This window comes from Cyprinodon variegatus, unplaced genomic scaffold (assembly GCF_000732505.1).
Source record: "Cyprinodon variegatus isolate N-32 unplaced genomic scaffold, C_variegatus-1.0 Scaffold177, whole genome shotgun sequence".
Lineage (NCBI taxonomy): Eukaryota > Metazoa > Chordata > Actinopteri > Cyprinodontiformes > Cyprinodontidae > Cyprinodon > Cyprinodon variegatus.
In genome coordinates, this window is record NW_015150630.1 from 281460 (window position 1) to 301928 (window position 20469).

General features: G+C 39.2%; 1 protein-coding gene across 1 annotated transcript in view; it reads left to right on the forward strand.

Annotated features, from left to right (window-relative positions):
- LOC107087252 (multiple C2 and transmembrane domain-containing protein 2-like) overlaps positions 1–20469 on the forward strand; it is a 50940-nt gene that overhangs the window by 4853 nt on the left and 25618 nt on the right. The window contains exons 5-17 of the mRNA XM_015378725.1: positions 3390–3532; positions 3658–3734; positions 3825–3939; positions 4022–4042; positions 8124–8300; positions 8993–9123; positions 9645–9831; positions 9944–10037; positions 10133–10235; positions 10305–10407; positions 10488–10589; positions 13120–13194; positions 13474–13593. Of these exons, the coding sequence (XP_015234211.1) occupies positions 3390–3532; positions 3658–3734; positions 3825–3939; positions 4022–4042; positions 8124–8300; positions 8993–9123; positions 9645–9831; positions 9944–10037; positions 10133–10235; positions 10305–10407; positions 10488–10589; positions 13120–13194; positions 13474–13593 (1448 nt within the window). The remainder of the gene's footprint in view (positions 1–3389; positions 3533–3657; positions 3735–3824; positions 3940–4021; positions 4043–8123; positions 8301–8992; positions 9124–9644; positions 9832–9943; positions 10038–10132; positions 10236–10304; positions 10408–10487; positions 10590–13119; positions 13195–13473; positions 13594–20469) is intronic.

A 20469-nucleotide genomic window follows, 5' to 3' on the forward strand; every position in this document is an offset into this window, starting at 1 on the left:
AATGATGACAACAGGAAGGCTACTCTTAAGGAAGCCCAGGCTTCCTTAAAACCTGGCAAACTCACAGGATAGCAAAATCTTTAACACCCGGCTATGATGCAATGTTGCATACGTCATCTTTCGGTTTACTCAAGACTGTGTCGTGGGCGCAGCAGTCTTAGTGGAGTTGTCCAGACTTCTCCCCAAATACTTCCTTCTGCTACTCTGGGGGAAACCTGAGGCGTTTCAGGTTAGCAGAGAACTCTAGAACTGACTTCCACCACCCCAGTGAGCCACTGGCACTGCCTTCAGTTAGCCGGGCCAGTAAGGTTCAATACTCTCTGGTCTAAATCAGACCGAATCAATCAACACTGGCGGTGGGCCCACAATGCAGCAGTTTCCTGTAACCATAACAGTCAAGATTGCTGCCACAACAGAGCAATGTTTTAATGATGCCCTTTTATTAAACCAGCTTTCTATATTTTTAAAATTGCAACAAGAATTTGCTGGTTTTGCCTCTCATTTGCAGTTATGAATGGTTCTACACTATTTTTGCTAACACTATTATGTTATTCTCACCTTCTAAATCTGGCGCTAACTTGTCCTTTCAGACTAATCTGGCATGTACAAGGTTAAAATGATTCTGCCTGGCCAGGTTAGTCCCTGATTGGCGGAGAGGCTTGTCAGCAACATCAGCCTGACACTACCTTAGGTTCCCAGGGGGGCTCTCACCTTCTCTTCAAGCCTTGGCACCACAGAGGTTTTGACAACCTCTGTAGCTACATTTACATGGACACAGGTGTCTTGATTGATATCTTGATTGAAGGCCTGATCAGCTCAAAAATGTTCTAAATCAGATCTTGGAAATTTTGGGCATGTAAGCTTGTCATTGAGTCTGGATGTTAAAACACCATGTCGACTAGGAAAGGCTTAGTAGCAGGTTTAGGGAAAACCTCAAAATGTTTTTTTCCACCATCTGACAATGTCCTTGATTGGCTGCTGTCCAGCCCTACTGTGTAAAGAGTCAGTGAAGCACGGCTCCCATCCTTTGGACAGTTTACCCTAATGTCTTTGAGGCCAACCAATATTCTTTCTCAAATCCCTCACCAAACTCCTCACAGCCTTGAGTTTTTATATTGAATATCCTTTTTAATGGTCTTTTTTCACATTTTTTGAGAAAGTGGATATTTTACTTTTCTCTGTTGTGACCATTAGGATTTAGATATTAAAACAGTTCAGTTATTTATATATTTGTGTGTGTGTGTGTGCAATGAATAGATATAACTACTCTCTGGGTTTTGACAGCGTGGCATGACATTTTCTTTTCTTTATCGTGCACTATGGTTGTAGAATTATTTAAAACAAAATAAGAATTGACTAAAACTCTCAAAGTAAAAAATAATAACACCCAGTAATGTGATAAAAGTGGATTTAATTTGTGTAACACTGATGTTGGCAAGGTTCCTTTTTATAAAAAAAAAGTTTGTCGTAACTTTTGAATCAAATAAACACCTAGAAAATCTTTTTTTCATTTGTTGCATTCAATTGTTGAAATAAACCGAGTATTGGATGATATTTAAATTCATTAAGTAAGTAAAGTCATAAGTAAATGAAAGAAAATCCTGATAATCATGTAACATTTTGATAAAATGATTTGAGAGAAAAAAAACAAAAAACAAACACACTTAAAATATTTCCCTTTTTAAAAGTTACATTACTACCTTGATTTTCTTTCATTTACAACTGAAAGAATTTAAATATCATCCAATACTTTTTTCAACAATTGAATGCAACAAATGAAAATAAGATTTTCTATTTGTTTATTTGTATTTATTTGATTCAAAAGTATTGTGGTAAAAAAACATACTTTTTTCTTTTTTTAATAAAAGCAGCCTTGCCAACATCAGTGTTACACAAATTAAATCCACTTTTATCACATTAATGGCCTTTATCATTTTTTTCTCTTAGAGTTATAGTCTATTCTTATTTTGTTTTTAATTATTCTACAACCATAGTGCATGATAAAGAAAAAAAAAATCCAGATAATCATATAAAATTTAAAAGGGAATCTTTTAAGTGAGCCAATGTGTGGTTTTTGAAATTATCTCTCAAAAATATTTTATTTAGATAAATCTTTAAACTCCAAGGGAGGAAATTCCGAGAAACTTTGTATGTGATTTATTTATTTATTTTTTACTTTTTAAGCAACATCCTCCTCTAGTGGTTTAAAATGAAACTACAGGACTATGAGCAGATAATAGTTGTGTGACCTGAAGAATAATTTGCTGAAATATTTCGGGGAAATATTTCAACGAAAAGAGAAACTTCTCTTTTAATACTGGTAGAATTATTTAATGAGTGAAATTTTACTGAATCAGCATCAATTCATTAGTAGTCATAACCTTCAGTCTTGTCCTCTGTTTACCATAAACTGTGTCACTGTTGAATTATTTTATTTTTTCATCATGGTGGGTAAAGGAAGACCCTCAAAGTGCAGTGTCTCATGTTAGTTGAGATCTTACACTTCATGACAAGATGGCACAATGATGATGCAATGCCCATACACGCCCCCTGCCTCCGCACTGTTTGCCCAACAATCAGCACTGTGCCAAAGGGCCACCAATGGCATACTTCATCATTGCATATTCTGAAAGGGACTCACACCACCAGCCCCCCACTCCTTGGGGTTTTTGTTCTCCACTCTTTTTCTTTTCATTCCCCCATTAATTTCCATCGTCACCATTCTCACTGATGCCAGAGCTTTTTCACCGTGCTAGCTGCCACATTCTCCTCCTGTCAAGTTGCCTGGAGGTTTCCCTGTCACGGACTGGCAGGGTGGAGCTGCTGTGGGTCCTGCCTGCCTTTGCGAGATGTTCATTTGGAGTGGGGAGCTGACAGGCCTGACAGCCCATCCCCACAGGGCCTTTGTCATGTGATTCAAGCCTCCCCGCAGGCTCTCTCAAGCACCCCTTTATTCCCCCTCTATACAAATGAAGGCATGGGGCTGGCTTTCATTTTTTTGGCCAATCTGCGTGCAATTGCAGAAACAAAGAAGTCCGATACCCCCACCCCGCTCCCAGACGGACTTTCTTAACAGGCTTGGGAGATTAACACTGGTTGCTTCTCGATTTTGGGGTTCTGGTCGCCTCATGCTGGCGAGTGTTTCTACTCTTTTGACAATTAAACGGCTACTTTCCTGGTTTCGCCATGTGTGGGGTACACGTCCTGCACACAAAATGACAGTGCTCACATAATTATCATGGGGGAAGGGGGTGTATTTCCCTACACACAGTGAATGCACATGCTTAATAATGTTTGCTTTAGTAAAATCTCTTGTATTATTAAATCGGAGATTATGAAATCATTTCTCAATGCCATAATGAGTTTTGTTGTAATATTATTAATTTCAGCTACAAGTGATCCTTATGTGAAGTTCAAACTTGAAGGAAAGCAGTTCTATAAAAGTAAAGTGGTTTACAAGGACCTCAATCCACGATGGAACGAGTCCTTCTCTCATCCTCTTCGAGACAAAGACCACGATGTGGAACTTCGGGTAGGGTTCATTCATTCAACACTTAAAGAACATTAGAATAGTTTCCCTAATTAGTTGAAGAAAAGTTAAAGCTGGTAACATTAGAAATTTTTGGAGACTATATTTAATAAATTATATTGCTGCAGGTCTACGATAAAAATCTCACAGCTGATGACTTCATGGGTTCTGCCTCTATTTCTCTGAGAAACCTTGAGTTGCACAAGTGAGTACTTGATAAACACACTTTCGATGCATTTCACGATTCAATTAAAATCCATTAGTGACCACTGGATTTAATACTGTCCTCCGCTAGAACACATGAGCTGGAGCTGCGGCTTGAGGACCCTAAGAGCAAAGAATCCGACATGGGAGTCATCATTGTCGAAGTCCGCTTGATGTTCCGAGATGCCACAGTGAAAAGAGGCCCTGTATGTAACACATCTGTTATTTTAACCCGTTTACTCTCAGAGCATATTCTCTTACTAATGAATGCTTTTCTTTTCATTTTAGAGATTCCGTCCAAAAAAGAAAGTAAGTACTTGCATATCTATATTTTTTTATGCAAAAAAAAACATATATATATCCAGAATGCAATCATTGTAGCATTCATTAATTGAAAATTTTCTTTGATATAAGTTATTTTTTCAAACAAAAACACCACTAGGGGGCACTAGCTCACTGTGAAATAGCAAAACAAAGAATTATGGGTATGTTGTGGATCCCTTTTGTGTGTAACCCCAGGACAGCCAGAGCTTTCAGAAGATGTTTGATTAACTTCTTTCATAATTCATATTTTCTATATAAGTGTTTTAGAAATGTAACAGAATCTCAATATATCCAAACCAGAATTTTTTACTGTGAAATTGTCAATTTGTAAAAAAAACAAAAAAAACACAATAATAATTATACCATTGGAGTATTTTGTTTAGTAGTAAACAAAGTTTCATTTCCCCCTGAAGTGTTTTCTGCTATGCTGCGGCTGTAATTACATTCAGAGTGAAATTGGAGGGTTGCTGCTTGGGACTCGCTCTGCAGCGAGTGGGTTTATCTTCACACCTATGCTGTCACTACATCTGCCACTGTTCAGTCTCTTGATGGTCCAGCAGACAATCTCAATTTGAAATGAGATGACAAAGAAATGAATGCCATTTTCCTTCAGCGTTGTCGGTTATCCGTTACAGATGGTTAAAGATACTCAAAGGGAGGCAGAAATGTGCAGTGGGACTATACACAATGTTCTGCCTGCTTAAATCAGACTGCTAATTTAAGAATGTAACGATGCTTTTTTTGTTTTTCCCTCTCCCAATTTTTTTTTTTCCTCTTTGAGAAACCTACAGTATCTTTTTTTTTTTTTTTTGCGTTTAACACCTTTTTTGGTCTTACAGCTCAGCTCCCCTTGCTTTGGAACATCGTTTTCTCCCTCTGTGATACCACAGAGACCGGGAATGGCAAGTGCCTGACTAAAACTCTGCTGTGTGATAGTGTTTCAAACAGGAGGGGGCGTGTGGGAGAAGCGGAGAAGCGAAGGGTGGGTGGTGGTGTGCTCAGACTGTTCGAGGCACGTTGCCAGTGTGGGATGCCTAAGATCGGCAGGGCTGATAATTCCCAGGCATGGTGGGCAATAACCCAGATGTTAGAATGTAATATCACAGCTGTGGACGGACAGTGCTGAGGTACCAGCCAAATGGACCAGGGTCTGAGCTCATCATACTTGTCCCCATGCTGTCCCACCATATGGAAGCAATCGTGCAACCCTTTTAGGACCAGGAATAGATTCTCTTTAGGGGCCACTTATAGTTAAGTGGAATTGTTTTATTGGCCGCTGAGATAGAAATGTGTCCAAGATAAACACTCGGGATGACTTGGCTGAGGCCTGTTTTATATCGCTCCCTCTACTCCCTCTTGTTCCTCTTCTTTTGAAGGGGCTGATATTTATAGGGCTGTGCCTGTGGTATTCCATGTTAATTCAGGTCCCTGAGATATGCTTTGATCCCCTCCGGATTGGGTGGCAATGTGGGTTATGACCCCATAGCGATGAGGAGCGGCCCCCCCTGAGTGGCAGGGGGAGTTGCAGCAAGGCCGTTTGAAGCGGCGTCGCCCGGACAGCCGAAGGAGTGAGGCAATCAAAGAGGCTGGAGCAGATTACGCTCCTGCTCTTTAATTACAGTCAGCTCTACACAACCTCTGTGCTGTTTGTTTTTACAGCCCTGGCCTATCACCGCACGGCCTCACGGGAACTCCAACATGGAAACACATCAAGGCCTCTCTTCCTCTCTGCTTCCTCTGCTTCACACAGCAAAAACAGTCATCGCTGTTTTGTCTATTAGTTTATTTATTTGCTGATGCTTCTGAAAACAATTTTTTAGTATTGCAGCATCCATCCATTCATCCATCCATTTTTATACGAAAATTTGCCTTTTCTATATGTTGTGGACTTACAAAATGTAGAAAAGTGTTTTGACCCTGTTATTAATTTAAAGCGGATATCTTGGTCAGTTTGCAGTGGACTCTAATGCCGTCCATACATACTGCATGTATGCATAATTTGCTGATGAGAGAGCTGTGCGGTTAGCGTCATTACTCACGGCTGCCTGCTGTCTCTGCTGCAGTATGCCAAGTGTCCTGCCTCCCCACACTCAGTCTGGGAGGCAGTGATGAGTGGGACTGTCACAGCCAGGGACATCTGGCTGTTTGCTGACGGTCCTCTCTTCCTGCCTTTCCAGGAGCCTCCATGGTGTGTGCCTTGCTTGTCAGTAGAGATGTGCTAATGTGCTCCAATAGAGCTAGCCCTGTATAATGTAAACCTTTGTCCTACTTTCATGCACACAGTTGACACGATAGGGTGTTGTTTTAAAGCAGTAGGATGTATGAATAAGTAAATAAATGAAATACCCTCTAAGACACATTTATTAAAGATGTGAAAAATCTGTAACATGAAAGAACTATTTTTTGTATTGAACACTTTCTGATTATTTAACTATTTCAGTTAGATCATTATCATTTTTGAAAATCAAAAAAAAAAAAAAAAAGTTTTAAGTTTTGAAATGGAGAAATATGATGCTCTGCTTCCTAATAAGGCTGGCTAGAAAAACTTGACCAGAGATCATCAGGCTTAACACTGAGCAAGAAGGGCTTTCCCTCATATTCTTTCTCTGTATTGTGCCAAATCCAACAAAATAAATATTCACTCTTAAAAATAAATAGTTTTGATTATTTATTTATTTTTTCCTGATAGAAGTTTGGGAAAAGATTTTATTAGATCACTCTCAAACCACGATTCGTTATGTAGATGTGTTATGAGAGACTTGGTGAGGTCAAGATGAGCTCTAAAGTTTAACTTACATTTAAACTTTTACTTCTCTATTTCTCAATGTGTGTGGTGCCACATAGCTATCGGTCCCAACCTGCCTTTTTACCAGTGGCTAAGGGCAATTAGCATCTGTGTTGTTTTATACCCCTGTGGAACAGATGATTTGCAAATGACTTCTTAGCATAGTTTACATCTTTTGATATGTTTGTCCTAGAACTAAGTTTAGGTATTGCTAAACAGCAAACAACTACTTGTACTGCAATAAATACTTTTTTTGATGGTCTATAACATACTTTTTGATGTTCGTTGTTTTAAAGCAGGAGAAAATGTTATAGTTTGGCGATTTAATTGTTTTGTTAAAGAGCAGCAATGATACATTTTTCTGCATCATTGTATAGTTGTCAGAAACTAAGCCACAGGTCATTTTGTGAAATACATTTTATAAAGGTAATTAGGCAATGAGTTTGTGTTTTGGAGAAACTGGCACTTTTGTGTTTGTAACGTTAGCATTTTGCCTGCAGCTGCTTTTTATGCTCCTTTGTATATTTTTCTGCAGACTATTTTTGCATTCAAATTCTCTTATCTCTATGAAACTTCATTATATTTTCGTATGACATTATATAGATTTATTTACTTATGAAAAGCACAAAATAATCAAAAATTAGGCATATATTTGAGAAAGGATGAGGAGCCAACATGTCTGTCTGTTGTGTAAATCTTTTGGTGAAAGCGCATTTTAAGCTGCTGTTTCTTTTTTGAGTTTTACAATGGTTTATTCTTAGGTTAGCCTTGAAAATGTTTTAAGCACCAATTAGAGTTCTGGGTTTTGTTGCTAGTTCATACAAGGAATTTTGTTTTCAAAATTTGATCCATTTATTTGTTAAACCAAGCACTCCAAGTCAGGGTTCCTCAATTCCAGTCCTCAAGGTCCAGTGTCATGCACCTTTCAGATGTGTCTCTCCTTCCACACACCTGAATCGAATGCCTGAGTTTCCTCCTCACTATGCAGCCAAGTTCTCTAGAGTCCTTCTAATGGCCTGAATATCTGACTCTGGTTTGTTGAAGCAGAGAAACTTGATCTCCAAGGCTGAAATTGAGGAATCCTGCGATAAGTAATCTGCTGCTTTCTAAAGCTTGTTGCCCTGTCATAGTTCCTGATATGATGTTAAGCATTAACTGGTTTTCCTACAGTGAATAAATGTATTAAGATAGGTTGGGCTCTCTTAAACCTATAATAAAAACATGCTACAAAAGGATATTTATTTCAAGGCTTTTTACACATGTGTTATCTTTGACCAACAGCAGCAAAACCAGAACCAAACTCCACGCACATCGGACCTACCAAAGAATAATCTGAAGAACCAAGTGTGGTCCGGTGTATTTCACATCACCCTGGTGGAGGGACAAGACCTGCCACAGTATGGCCAGGGTGACGTCTATGTCCGCTTTCGCCTCGGTGATCAGAAATACAAAAGCAAGGTTTGCCTGTTGTTTTTTTATTTTATTATTTTTCTCCTTCCACCATCCTCCCCCTTTTTCTTTTACTTCTCTAGCTTTTCTCTTCTCTATACTTCCCAGCTCCTCTTCCTCAGCAGGTGCCCATCAGTGACTCACCTCCACCTTGGCTCACTGGGCCATTGCAGAGGGAGCTCATTAGACCGGGCACGGCTGCCACTCACTTCGCAGTGTGCTACAAAGTGCTGGGCTTCATTGCCTTCATTTACATACCCAGCATGCCCTATTCGTCTTACCTGTGTTTGTTGTTGCCACCCTACCACCGACCCTCCCACCCCCTACCCCCCCAAGACAATTCTACGGTGTACTCGTCTCATGTTGCCATGTCATTTCTTTGTAAACCACTCCGCTTTCCTCTCTGCTTGTTTGTTTGTTGAACAAAGCTGATTCTAATTGGAAGCTGTCAGTGTTTACAATCCCAGAGTGGCAACCGAGGTGTACCCGTACAAGCGCTCACAACTCAATACACACGCACACACACACACCCCTTCTTTCTCTTGCTTTATTCGGTTTAGGCTGAACAAAGACTTTGTCCCTGTGTCAAAAGGGAGATAACTTGGTGTAATAAAGCATTAAACCAGGCATGCCATCAAAGTGTATACATCTGCATGATTTGTTATTGTATGCGCTAAAAATGGGTCTTTGCCTTGCTTTAGAACCTTTGCATTCAACCGAATCCCCAATGGAGAGAGCAGTTTGACTTCAATCAATTTCAAGACAACCAGGAACCTCTGCAGGTGGAGGTGCTCTCAAAGAGAGGGCGGAAAGGGACAGAATCATGGGGAATGTGAGTATTGCCTCGTTGATCCTGGTAATTTTGCACTAGTTCTACTTTGTTAGGAGTTTGTGAAGGGCATAAAAATGAAAATTCTCAAATGTAAAAATTTAGTCAAAAATACAAAGGGTTATATAACCCATTGTGGGAAAAACACTGTTTTTCAGAGATGATAATACAAAGTAGTAAGACACAAGTTACAGCACACAAAGATAGCTTTTTGCATCTGCCCCCTAAACCCAAACCTTCTTTAAGCCTCATTAGGTGCCAGTTTGTTAAGTCTCAAAGCTATTGTACTCTGACCAAATTTCCCCTGGCCACTTTAAAGGGCCAAATCCCCAAACAAATCTCTTGATTCACTAGAAATTGGAACTGAAGCTTTCAAAATCAACACATTTATCTTTGTGGACCATTTTAAGCATTGATGCCCGAGTCTGGTGTTTCAAGCGATTTATCCTTCAGCAACTTTTCACTGTTTAACAGCTTACCTGCTTCCTGCTGTTTTCCATCCTATATTTCCTGTTGTGCTTCAGGTTTGAGGTTGATGTGCTGAGGCTTCATTTAAATGAAAGGCAGCTCTACACTCACGTGTTGGATCCTGGCAAAGGCAAGCTGGTCTTCCTGGTCACCCTCAGACCCTGTTGGGGTGTCTCCATCACTGACGCTGATAACCCCACCTTATCCAATCAAGATGAGAAAGATGCAGTGATTGAAAGATTTGTATGTTTTTACCTTTTTAATATTGACCTTAAGCAGCGATGACACCTCCTTTAAAAAGAAACATATTACCTATTTTCCGTCTTCTTTTATTTATGTCTCACTATTTTTTCAGAGTTTGAAAAACTCCCACAAATGTTTGCAAGATGTTGGGTTCCTTCAGGTCAGCGTGCTGAAAGCAAATGATCTTCCAGCCACAGACATCAATGGTAATAACCCATTTAGTTTTTTTTTTCATTTACTGTACTCATATTAATGGCCTCATTTTTACATTATACAATGAAATGTATTTTTATGTCCACAGGAAAAACCAACTCCTTCTGTGTTATCGAACTAGGAAACTGCAAACTTCAAACTCACACTGTTTACAGGACAGTCAATCCGGAGTGGAACAAGACCTTTACATTGTAAGATGACCTAAGTAAATCCAGTAAGCTGCGTTTTTAGTTCATGTATATTAATCTGTGTTTTTAAAGCCCTATAAAGGACATTCATGATGTAGTGGAGGTGAATGTCTTTGATGAAAACGGTGACAAATCCCCAAACCTTTTGGGAAAACTAGCAATCCCTTTACTGACGGTAAGTTTTTGAAATTTTCTACATAAAAAAAAAAGAAAATCTCTCTACTAACCATTACCTGTATTTGAAAATTCTTTTAGGTTCAAAACGGTCAGCAGATCTGTCTGCTCCTGAAGAAAGAAGACCTGGGAAGAACTGCTAAAGGAACCATCACACTGGTGCTGGAGGTTATTTTTAACAAAGTAAGGACTTTATTGAATGTGTTTAAATTTGCAAAGGCTAGTTACAGTTTCAAAGAAATCACAATGTTTTTAAAAGTAATGGTTTTTATTGTCTGTCCTACTGTTCTTTTGACTATTTATTTTTAATTGAATCAGATTTAAGCCAAAGTGCTGTAACTACGACTTCCTCTGCATGATGAATATCGAGTTAGGCAGTTCTGCCCTGTCCGTATCTATTCCTGCATATTGCAAAAAAATGCTCAGTTGTCATGCAGAGACTAAGGAAGTGTCACCAATTACTCCAAATATGTCATTCTTTTTTAACCCTCCAGTTAGCCGGCCAGGAGCATTTTTGTTAAGCAGGAACTGCAGGCTGTCTACTAGAGCAGATGGACAGACTAATGGACCTGCTTACAGTATATTTGCTGGATTACTTGTGTTATGTTATAAATAACTGAATGACAGACAAATATAATACTCCCTGCAGTACGAAATTGATAGGTGCTATTAAATTAATTACATTTATCTTTAGTTGAAGTTTAAGAATAAGAAGTATGAATATAAGTTATTGAAAAAAAAAAAGTATTACAGAATGCGTAGGGAAGACAAAAGATAAATAAAATCATTGGTATATGGAATTAAATCCGTTTATAATTAATTGAAATCAATCTTACAACAAAGCTGTCCCTTCTAGATAATTATCATTATCAAGCTAAATAAGAAGGGAGGTGGCTCTACAGTATATTGTTGAGGATTTAAAACTTATTTTAAATTAATGCTCAAAGGTATAGTGGAGGATTTTCACAAATTTTTCAAAACTTTAAAATAAAAAATGCACATTCACAACACATTCACCGCTCCCAAGACAGAATGCCTATTAAACGCTTATGAGAGCATGCGCCGGGCCCATTTCTTGTATGAGCGATACAAAGTTGGTCTTTGTATCGCTCATACATACATCTTTGTATCAAAGGAAGATTTTCAATTTTTCCACTATGTCAGACTCACCACTGGTAAGTGAAAATGGGGACGACCACGTAGGACGGCCTTACGTAAACATATCACCAGAATTTGGAGGACCACTTATTTTTAAAAAGAAAATGCTCCACTGTACCTTTAAGTAAAAAGCAGAAATTAAAAAAAAATTTCACTTATAATTTTTGTTTTGTTTTATCAACAAAAGGGGGGACTAATGCAAACGATGCATAAACATTCAAATTCCAACTTAGAAACTACTTTAGAACAAAATAATGAATATTCATTGAGGAATGGGACTTTGAGGCCTGATACTGGACTTTTATACTAAAATCTAAGTGGTAAAATTACTCTAGATGGTGGGATAGGGATAACCATTCTTGGGGTCACCTGCATGGTCAGCAATCATTATTTGCACCAGAAACAATCTGTTTCCGGTTCATCTGTTGTGGAACCAGCGGGGATCTCTGTGGACGTGTTGCTTTTCAGAGCAACACGTCCACAGATTTTGGGATCTGCTCAGGGATAAAGGGTAGCACCTTTCCTTCTGACTCAGGAAATCTCATGTCTTCATGGTCTCACTATTACCTTCTTACTACTGAACTATATGCAAATGCTGAAGGACACGTAACTCAAATTAACCTACTGGGTTAAGCTCAGTGCCACTGTACAGTAAGAAAGATTTTGCATAACCTAAAGTTAGAATGCCGACAAACATGACAATTAATGCAGACAAACTTCATCATAAACCTTCTGGATGCAAACATGTTTCTTCTTGGTGTCAAAGAGTCAACTAAGTTATGTAAAACTATGATTGATTAATAAAAAAAAACAAAAACAATTCCTTTAGAGGGAAAGCTTTATAGTGAAAGATTGAAAGTTTAATTATATATTTTCTAACAATTTTGATTTTTTTTTTTATATTTTTTCATAACTCTAAGCATTATAATTATATTATTCTGTTGACAACATAGAATTCTTTGGCTTTTATGTATAAGGGAGCTATTAAGAATCTGCTTTGACTAAATAAATGATCCTAAGAGGCCATTTTTCCTTAGAAAACTGTTCTGTTGGTTAAATTTTACACCTGAGGAGTTTATAATGTGTTGTATTTTCATGCAGTAAAAATAACCATTCTCTCTTTTGAATAAGTAATTATAACACGTATATTATTGCACAACCTTTTACTGGAAGACTGTGGTATATTTGTCATGATATTGATTTATGGTCCTTAATTGTAGTGAGATATTATGATGTAATGGGGGAGTTGGTAGCCTGGTGGTTGGGGCATTGCGCTTGGAATCCAGAGTTTCTGAGTTCAAGCCCCACTCCCACAGACTGCCACTCTGTGTCCCCGAGCAAGACCCTTAACCTCACACTGCTCCCCGGCAACCCTCTGCTCCCCAAGGGAATGGGTGAAATACCGAGATTAATTTTGCTTCTCTGTACTTGTGACACTGTAATGACAACAAAAGCTGAAAAAAATATTTGTATGTGTATATATATATATATATATATATATATATATATATATATATATATCAAGTTGAAACAGTGATTTTTTTTCTGGTCCTAGGTCGGAGCTGGTGTCAAAACCTTCCAACCAAAAGGGGCAAAACTAATTGAGGAAAACTCCAAGTTCAACAAGAAGGTGATCTGCCTGTTTGTTTTTTAAATTAACAAGTTTAACCAAAACTATAAATACATCTCACAACTTGCTTGAATTGTCTTGCCAATGAAATGTGCTATATAAATAAACTTGACTTGCCTTGATAATGTTTGGATGGAATTATTCACTAGTTGCAGATAAGCTAAATTTTTGACCATCTTAATCACTAAAGTTAATTTAACCTAATTTTGAGATCCACAGCATAATGTCCATTAAAATACAATCCTAACGACTGTTTTCTTCCAATAATTTCTTTTTCAGATCCTTGCCAGGAATATATATCGGGTGCGAAAAATCAGCACAGCAGTTCTGTACACGTTACAGTACATTAAAAGCTGTTTTCAATGGGAGAGCACACAACGAAGTCTAATAGCCTTTCTGGTAAGCCATCGGCTCACATTAATGAACCGTCTTCTAGCCTTGGGCCGAGCAAGTTTTGTCCCGTTTCACCGAAGCCTGGCGATAACTCTTTTCACTTCGTGTGAATTAGACGGCGAGGCAAATCTATGCTTTAGCCATTTTCTCTCTGCTGGTCTTTTTCCCATGGAAAAAAACAAGGTTTCATGTCTTTTTTTTTTATCCATACGCATGCATTGGATGTGATTTATCCTTTGAATCAAACCCCACTTGGCTTTACTTTGGTGCTGATGACATTAGAGTATATTTGAAAGGGTGGGGTTTGGGCGTTTGTGCATCTGACTCCTTGCAAAGCCTTATAACTCAAGGGATGGTGTAACAAGGATCACCGTCTGAGCTTCCTTTGTTGGAGGAGTGACAGTCTGCCTCTAAGGTTTAAACCTTGTTTAAATGTCTCTGTTTAGCTGTTTTAATGAGCATATGTGATCTGAGGTCCTAAGCTTAAATAATCTTAAAGCACCTTGTGAATCTCCCAGAGCACAGTGCATCTAATGTCATGATTAAGAGAGTACAATTGCCATGAAAGCCCTGCCAGCCCAGTGTCAGGGTGAGGAAGCGGTCACAGACAGGGTGTGTGAAGAAACTCTCCTTTTACTGCCTTTCTTCTGTCTGCTCAGTCTCAGGATGACATGCAATTCATACCTGGTGTATTCTATAAGCCCTGCTCACTGATACTGAGGTGCAAATCCCCTCAGGCACTGGCCGGGCTCAGTGTATCACAGCCTTTAGAACAGCACAGCATACAGACAGGCAGACACACAGACAGGAAGACGGAGAACAATGCGAGCAATTGTGTAAGGATAGAGTGTGGGAGGCAGGCTACTATCTGGAAAAGAAAGTTGGAGCTCAAAGAGGAAGACAGCTTAGAGAGAGGTTGTGTGGGGGGGGCAGACAGGCAGGTTTGGGTGCGGGTGCTGGATTGCGGTCGGACAGGTGACGGGTTGGCGGGATGGGGCCTTCTTTCTCCACCTATAATTAGATCCTCCGCAGGCAAGGTACGAGTGCTGTAAAACACTATAATCTCTCATTTCCTCTCCCATTCCACCTGCTGTTTTAGGAATACACCATGCAAATAGAGGAACAGAAAGACTCAAAAATGTTATTTTCATCATTATCAATATAGTGGAGTTGGATTGAGAGTGCCTGGTAGGCATGGGGCTATTATTGGTATTGAGGTTTTTAAAAGTTACGGTTTTGGGTCGCAAACAATTTCCATCGTGCCGTCCTTTAAATGAGCTGCCAGAGAAAGTCCCGGAATTATGAAAGTTCTCTCCTCTTATGTGAAGCAGAGCTCTCACCCCCCCTCCCCCATTATGTTGTTGCACACTGCCTGTCAGCTGTTTGAAAGGAGACCACTGCACTTTAACCTGTCTGACAAGAAAGACTAATTCAGGATATTTGGAGAAAGGGAACAAAAAAAAATCTAGGCCTAAAAATGTCAGTTATGGCTTGGATACGTAAGGAGAACCATCCATCGCGGAACCATAATTACTATTAGCAACTTAAAGCTGCATGCTTATGAAGGCAAATATCTGGTGTAACAGGTCCCTCAGGTTTTTTAATTCTAATAAATAATAGAGAAAGAAACTATATTAGTTTAAAAAATATATCAGTCAGTCTTATAAGTTTTCTTTTCCATTAACACTAATAGAAAACGTAACCATATTTCTGTTACTTGAGAAAGAGCAAAACAAGAAAAGGAAACACAATTCTAAATTCACCAGATGTTTTCTATATTTGTTTAACTTCCTGTATTTAAATAAGAATAACAATAAATTAACCTCTATTTCCAACAAGTATTTAAATGACATCGGAGAACCTTTTGGTGGGAGTTAGTGGGATTTAAGGAAGACGGTAACCCAGCCCTCCCGTTGCTGTGCCCTGCCATTCAGCTGGCTGAATGAGGGCTAGTATACTTTCCCTTCTGAAAAGAAAGTTCAATTTGGCTGTTTTGAAACAAGTCTGGGTGTTAAAAAAAATTGTCATCTATCGTTTGGAATATATAGTTTAAGGCCATCCTCCTTTTTGAGTAAGACTTGATGAGTACTTATAAACTAGTATTAACTGAAGTAAGAATATGTTCAATATTTTAGCTATATATCTACAAACAATACTTATTTTTATTTTATATAAAGTGAATTACTGTAATTGATTAACAGTGTTCTGAATAAAGGCTTTTTAATTACTTTATATATCACTTAAAGGTTTAAATTAACACAGATCAATTGTGTCTATACAGTAATACAGTAAGAGTATAACTTCTGTTATTTAACTGAGTTTTTCTGATCATATTGTGATATTTGGAGACTTTCCAAAACCTAAAGCTAAACTGCAAACAGCAGATGAAATGCAGAAAATTCCAGTAGTGAGAGAGGAGAGTATGCCTTTTACTGTGATGAGGAGGGCTTTAACTACTCAACATGTCAAAGGTGATTGGTGAGCGTTTCCCAGAGTAAATCTGCCTCAGTTATTCATCAGCCACTCATGAGCAGACTGAAAGTTCACTATGTACAAAGTTCTTAAACAATTATTTATCATATCCTCAACTACCAATAAGCATAGTAAAAGATGCAAATCACATGTAAATATCGTAGTAGAACGTATGCATTCACCTGCGAGTCAGCAGGAGCATCAACGAGGTCTAGCCTGACTGGTATTACATGCCCAGTGCCGTGCCACTTTTCCACAGTCGTGCCCCTGCCCACTCCTAGGGCGTCAACCGCACAGTTGCTTCTCCTCCTCCGAGTCATCATTTCCAATTAGGTTGGTGTTTTGGAGCCGTCTAAAGCAGCATGCCACCGTGCGCTCTAATGAAAGCGGCTCCCACTCCTATCTTTATATCTTTAGGCAGTGGTAATAAGGTAACTGATTTAGACATTGACAGATGGCCTCTGCTTGCCTCTCAGATGTGCGTAATTATGCCACCAGTGTCTGCTCTTTTCCACAGTGGCAGGCAGTGTGGGGCTCCTCGGAGCAGCAAACTCTGCAGTGGTGTAGCTTTAATATACATTATTATACATTATTAATCATGCCTTTCATGCCAGTCCTACTCCTCTATGTTTTATATATATGCATATATATATATATATATATATATATATATATATATATGTGTGTGTGTGTACATATATCCTGTAATGCATTACCACTGCTTTTTTATTTCTCTGGCTACTGTGGGAAGCTGAAGTAGTGCTTTACCAGGAAATACTTATAGCCATTATTTTACTCAGCCCCACAGGCCAATCCTCTGACCTCCTCACAGCTTGTATCACACAGTGCCTCCCTGTTTATGCTGATTCTTTCGTGCATTATGAAATAGTTGTTGGGGTGAAAGTTATTCACATTTTGTGTCAGGGATCGCTGCCGTGGTCTAAGCTAAGTGAAGGGTTTTACCTTTGAATTTGAAGAGGATTGTCTTATGCAAGGCAAGAAAAGGTATATTTAGCACGCTGGCTCTTATTTGGTTTTATGCTGCTATGATGTGTTTTTGTTTAGCAGTGAAAATATTTGCTGTTTGTGAGAGCAGGAGGTCTCCTGGCTTGACTATTTAAAGCTGCCTTGATTTTTCACCAGTGGGCTGTGGTGCTAAAATGGTATCTCTAATTAGGTAATGTAATGAAAAAACAAACCCGAAAGAAAACATTTAAACAAAGTTTTGGCAAATCTTTGTAAACATTTTCATCAGTGAATGGAAATACTAACAAGAAATCTTGGGTCGTCTTCTTCTTTTTTTTTTTTTTTTTTACTTCCTCTTGTTTATGCCGCAGTAATGAGCTGAAGATCTGCACTTTTCAAGGGTTTTGACAACAACATGTTTCCTTCTCTGCGAGAGAGAAAAATGTGACAGCTAAAACTCTACATAAAATAACTGCCTTTTAGATGTGCTTTTCGCTAAGACTGAGCGAGATAAATGTGCTATACATCAGCAGTGACTGCAGGAAGGGGTCACTCAGAGTTCTCGGCTGCCTGCTGGCTCGCAGCCTGTAGATGGTGCTACAGCACTGCTGGAAAAGCCAAACCAGAGGCCGGTGAAGAGATCAGGTCAGTTACTTCTCCCTAAGAGAAGCCATTCATGGGAACAACTTTGGAGTGAAATCCTCCATTATGTGCACTACAGGAGACAATTGTTTCTTCTTCCTTATCCCCCTTAAAAGATGAAGAGCAGCGCAGTAAATGAGTATTAGCCAGCCAAATTAATCTGCTCAGAACTGGGACAATTTTGATGAAGTGAAAACCAGCTGAAAAATGAAACATTTGCACTTAAAAGCTGATTTTGAGATTTCCTGTCAATTGACTGATTTAAATATTAAAGTCAGAATTAATATTGTAACATATTTGAAAGCTCATCTGTCAAGAATTAGACTAAAGAGAAACCTGTACCCCTTCTGTGGGTGTTTGTCTAACACTGCCAGGTAGCAAGTGGTTTGGACTCTATTTGACAGCCTGTGAAATGCTGATTGTCTCACATCATACTCTTTTAAGATAACATGTGATGAATGTTTGATGCCACACAGCTGTAAACACGCCTGGCAGCTACAGCAGCGCTGAAAGACTCACCGGCTCCCCAGATGAGGGCAGGACACGGTCAGATCAGGCTGCAAAGGTCTCCGGAGACCACCTGTGTAGAGTCGCCTGCGGTCGGGTCTATTAGGCAGAACAGGACTCCAGGCTGAGTTCAAGGCCATAGTCAGAGTTGTCATAATAGTCCTTGTTAACACAGCCTGAAATTGAGAATTTTTTTGTTTTTTTGAGTGTTGGATCTGTGTCTTGTGGTCTGCTGCATTGCAGTGTGGTCGAGCCTTTCGGTGAGAACAGCAAGAGGACAGCAAGCCTGTGAATTGTCTCCTTGTTTCCGCTTTGTGTCTGTTTTCTCTCTGTTTGGAAAAGTTTGAAGGCCTTAGAGTAGTGAGTTCGTTCAGTCTCTGGGGGTTATGCTCTTCTTTGTCATGGCTGTGGGAGTTTTCACAGGCTGTGCAGTGGGAACGTGTCCAGCAGAGGGAAAAGGATAATGCAGAATTTTCTAGTGTTTTTTGTTTGTTTGTTTGTTTTTTGGTCTGAAATCTATAAATTATTAAATGAGAATATGTGAAAAACCTCAACATTTCATCTTGATTTAAAACTGTATTATTGACAGGCTCTCTGCAAGTAGATGTAAAGCTCTTGAGGCTCGCTGGAAGCAGTGTGTATCCACAAATGGGACAGGAAGTATAAAACACCAGAGGAAAATCTGCTGTATGTTTATAAGGATGTAGTAGTTGAAAACTATGAAAATGATGGCATAACAAGATTATCTCTATTTATCTTTGATAGCATAATTAGTTCCTGAATTTTACAGCAAAACAAAATACTAATTTAAGTGCATGTTGGGTTTCCAGTGCATTTATATGTACGTAGAATGATTTGTTTTTAGAGAAATAATAAATAGAGGTTTAGATTTTCCAGTATTTCACTTTCTGATGACTATTTAGAAGGAATTAGAAGAAACCAGATTATCACTGATCATTTATTTAGTAAACTCTCTTAACTTTGAGTAAAGGTACCAAACTTTCATCGCATTATTAGAAAAACATTTAGAAAAAAACGTATGACCTATCAAAAATGGCAACAGAAAACCCATCACTTGCTAAAAATATCTAAAATGGGATGCTAGTGTCAATTGAAACATTTATTTATTTATTTTTTTGTTTGATGGCATAGGCATAGGTTTTAAATAAGCTCTGGAATAAACACCTGCTGAATATAGCAGTTTAAATCACTTGTAGCTTAGATATTCTTATTTATTGGCAGTGGTGAACAGCACTGACTACATTTTAAACAGCTGACTGATCTCTGTCATGGTGAAGTAAGGGTCATGTATAGGAACCTTCTTTTAGCCTGCTGACAGACAGTCTGCTGCATAATGGGAGCGAGAGGACGTACAGCCGTACTTAATGCTCCATACAGCTGAAGAAATTCTTGTCACAGCAAAACTCTCAGTTATCTCATTGCTAAGGCTTTTAAATTAAAAAATACTGGGTGAAGAAAAAGTTTATTGGCTTTAAACCCTAATACTTTAAAATCTTTCATACAACATCAATGATAATCACCTCGTGTCCCTTATATTTGAAATGGATCAAAATAGGAGCTTTGTTTATAGCATAAAATGTGAACACTCTAAATTAGTTAGTGATGTGTAATAATCATGTCTTTTTCTATTTGTTTGAGAATGATTAAGAAAACATATTGCCATTGAGAGTAATTCTCTTGTCGCTTGTTATGTATTCAGCTTGTTTTGAGCCGGGGCGAATTGTGCTCTGTGTTTGACCCCATTGTGTGCGTCGTATCATAATGTCTGCCTTTAACATACTCGCCACCTTCCCGCTCTCAGAGGACACCTCTCTTTGTGCAGCTGAGGCAGCGACCTGTCCACTTGTGTGTGTGTGTGTGTTTATGTAGCTGTTTCAAGGCCCGTCTTGGCCCCAACGCGTTAACGTGTGTGAGCAGAGCTGACAGGGAGAGACCATGCCACTCCCCCCAACCCGCCGCCACCTCCCTATGCCCTACTCCCTACCTCCTCAGGGGAAAAGGCTCGCATGGCAGATCTGTCACCCAGGAGGTCGCTCAGTGTTAACGCTCCCGACACGGATTAAACACTAGTGGCCAGTGCCGGAGTGCGGGGTCAGTGTAGCCACCACTGACAGGCACCACGGGGGCCCTTACCAACTGCCCCGCTCCAGCCTCGCACCACTGGCGCTCCTCATGTGTCAGACGGGGAGGGAGACAACAACCAGAGCTGGGCCTGTGAGCAAATGCTAATGCTTTGCCTTGCACAGCTGCTCCTCCTCAGTGCTTTAATAAAGA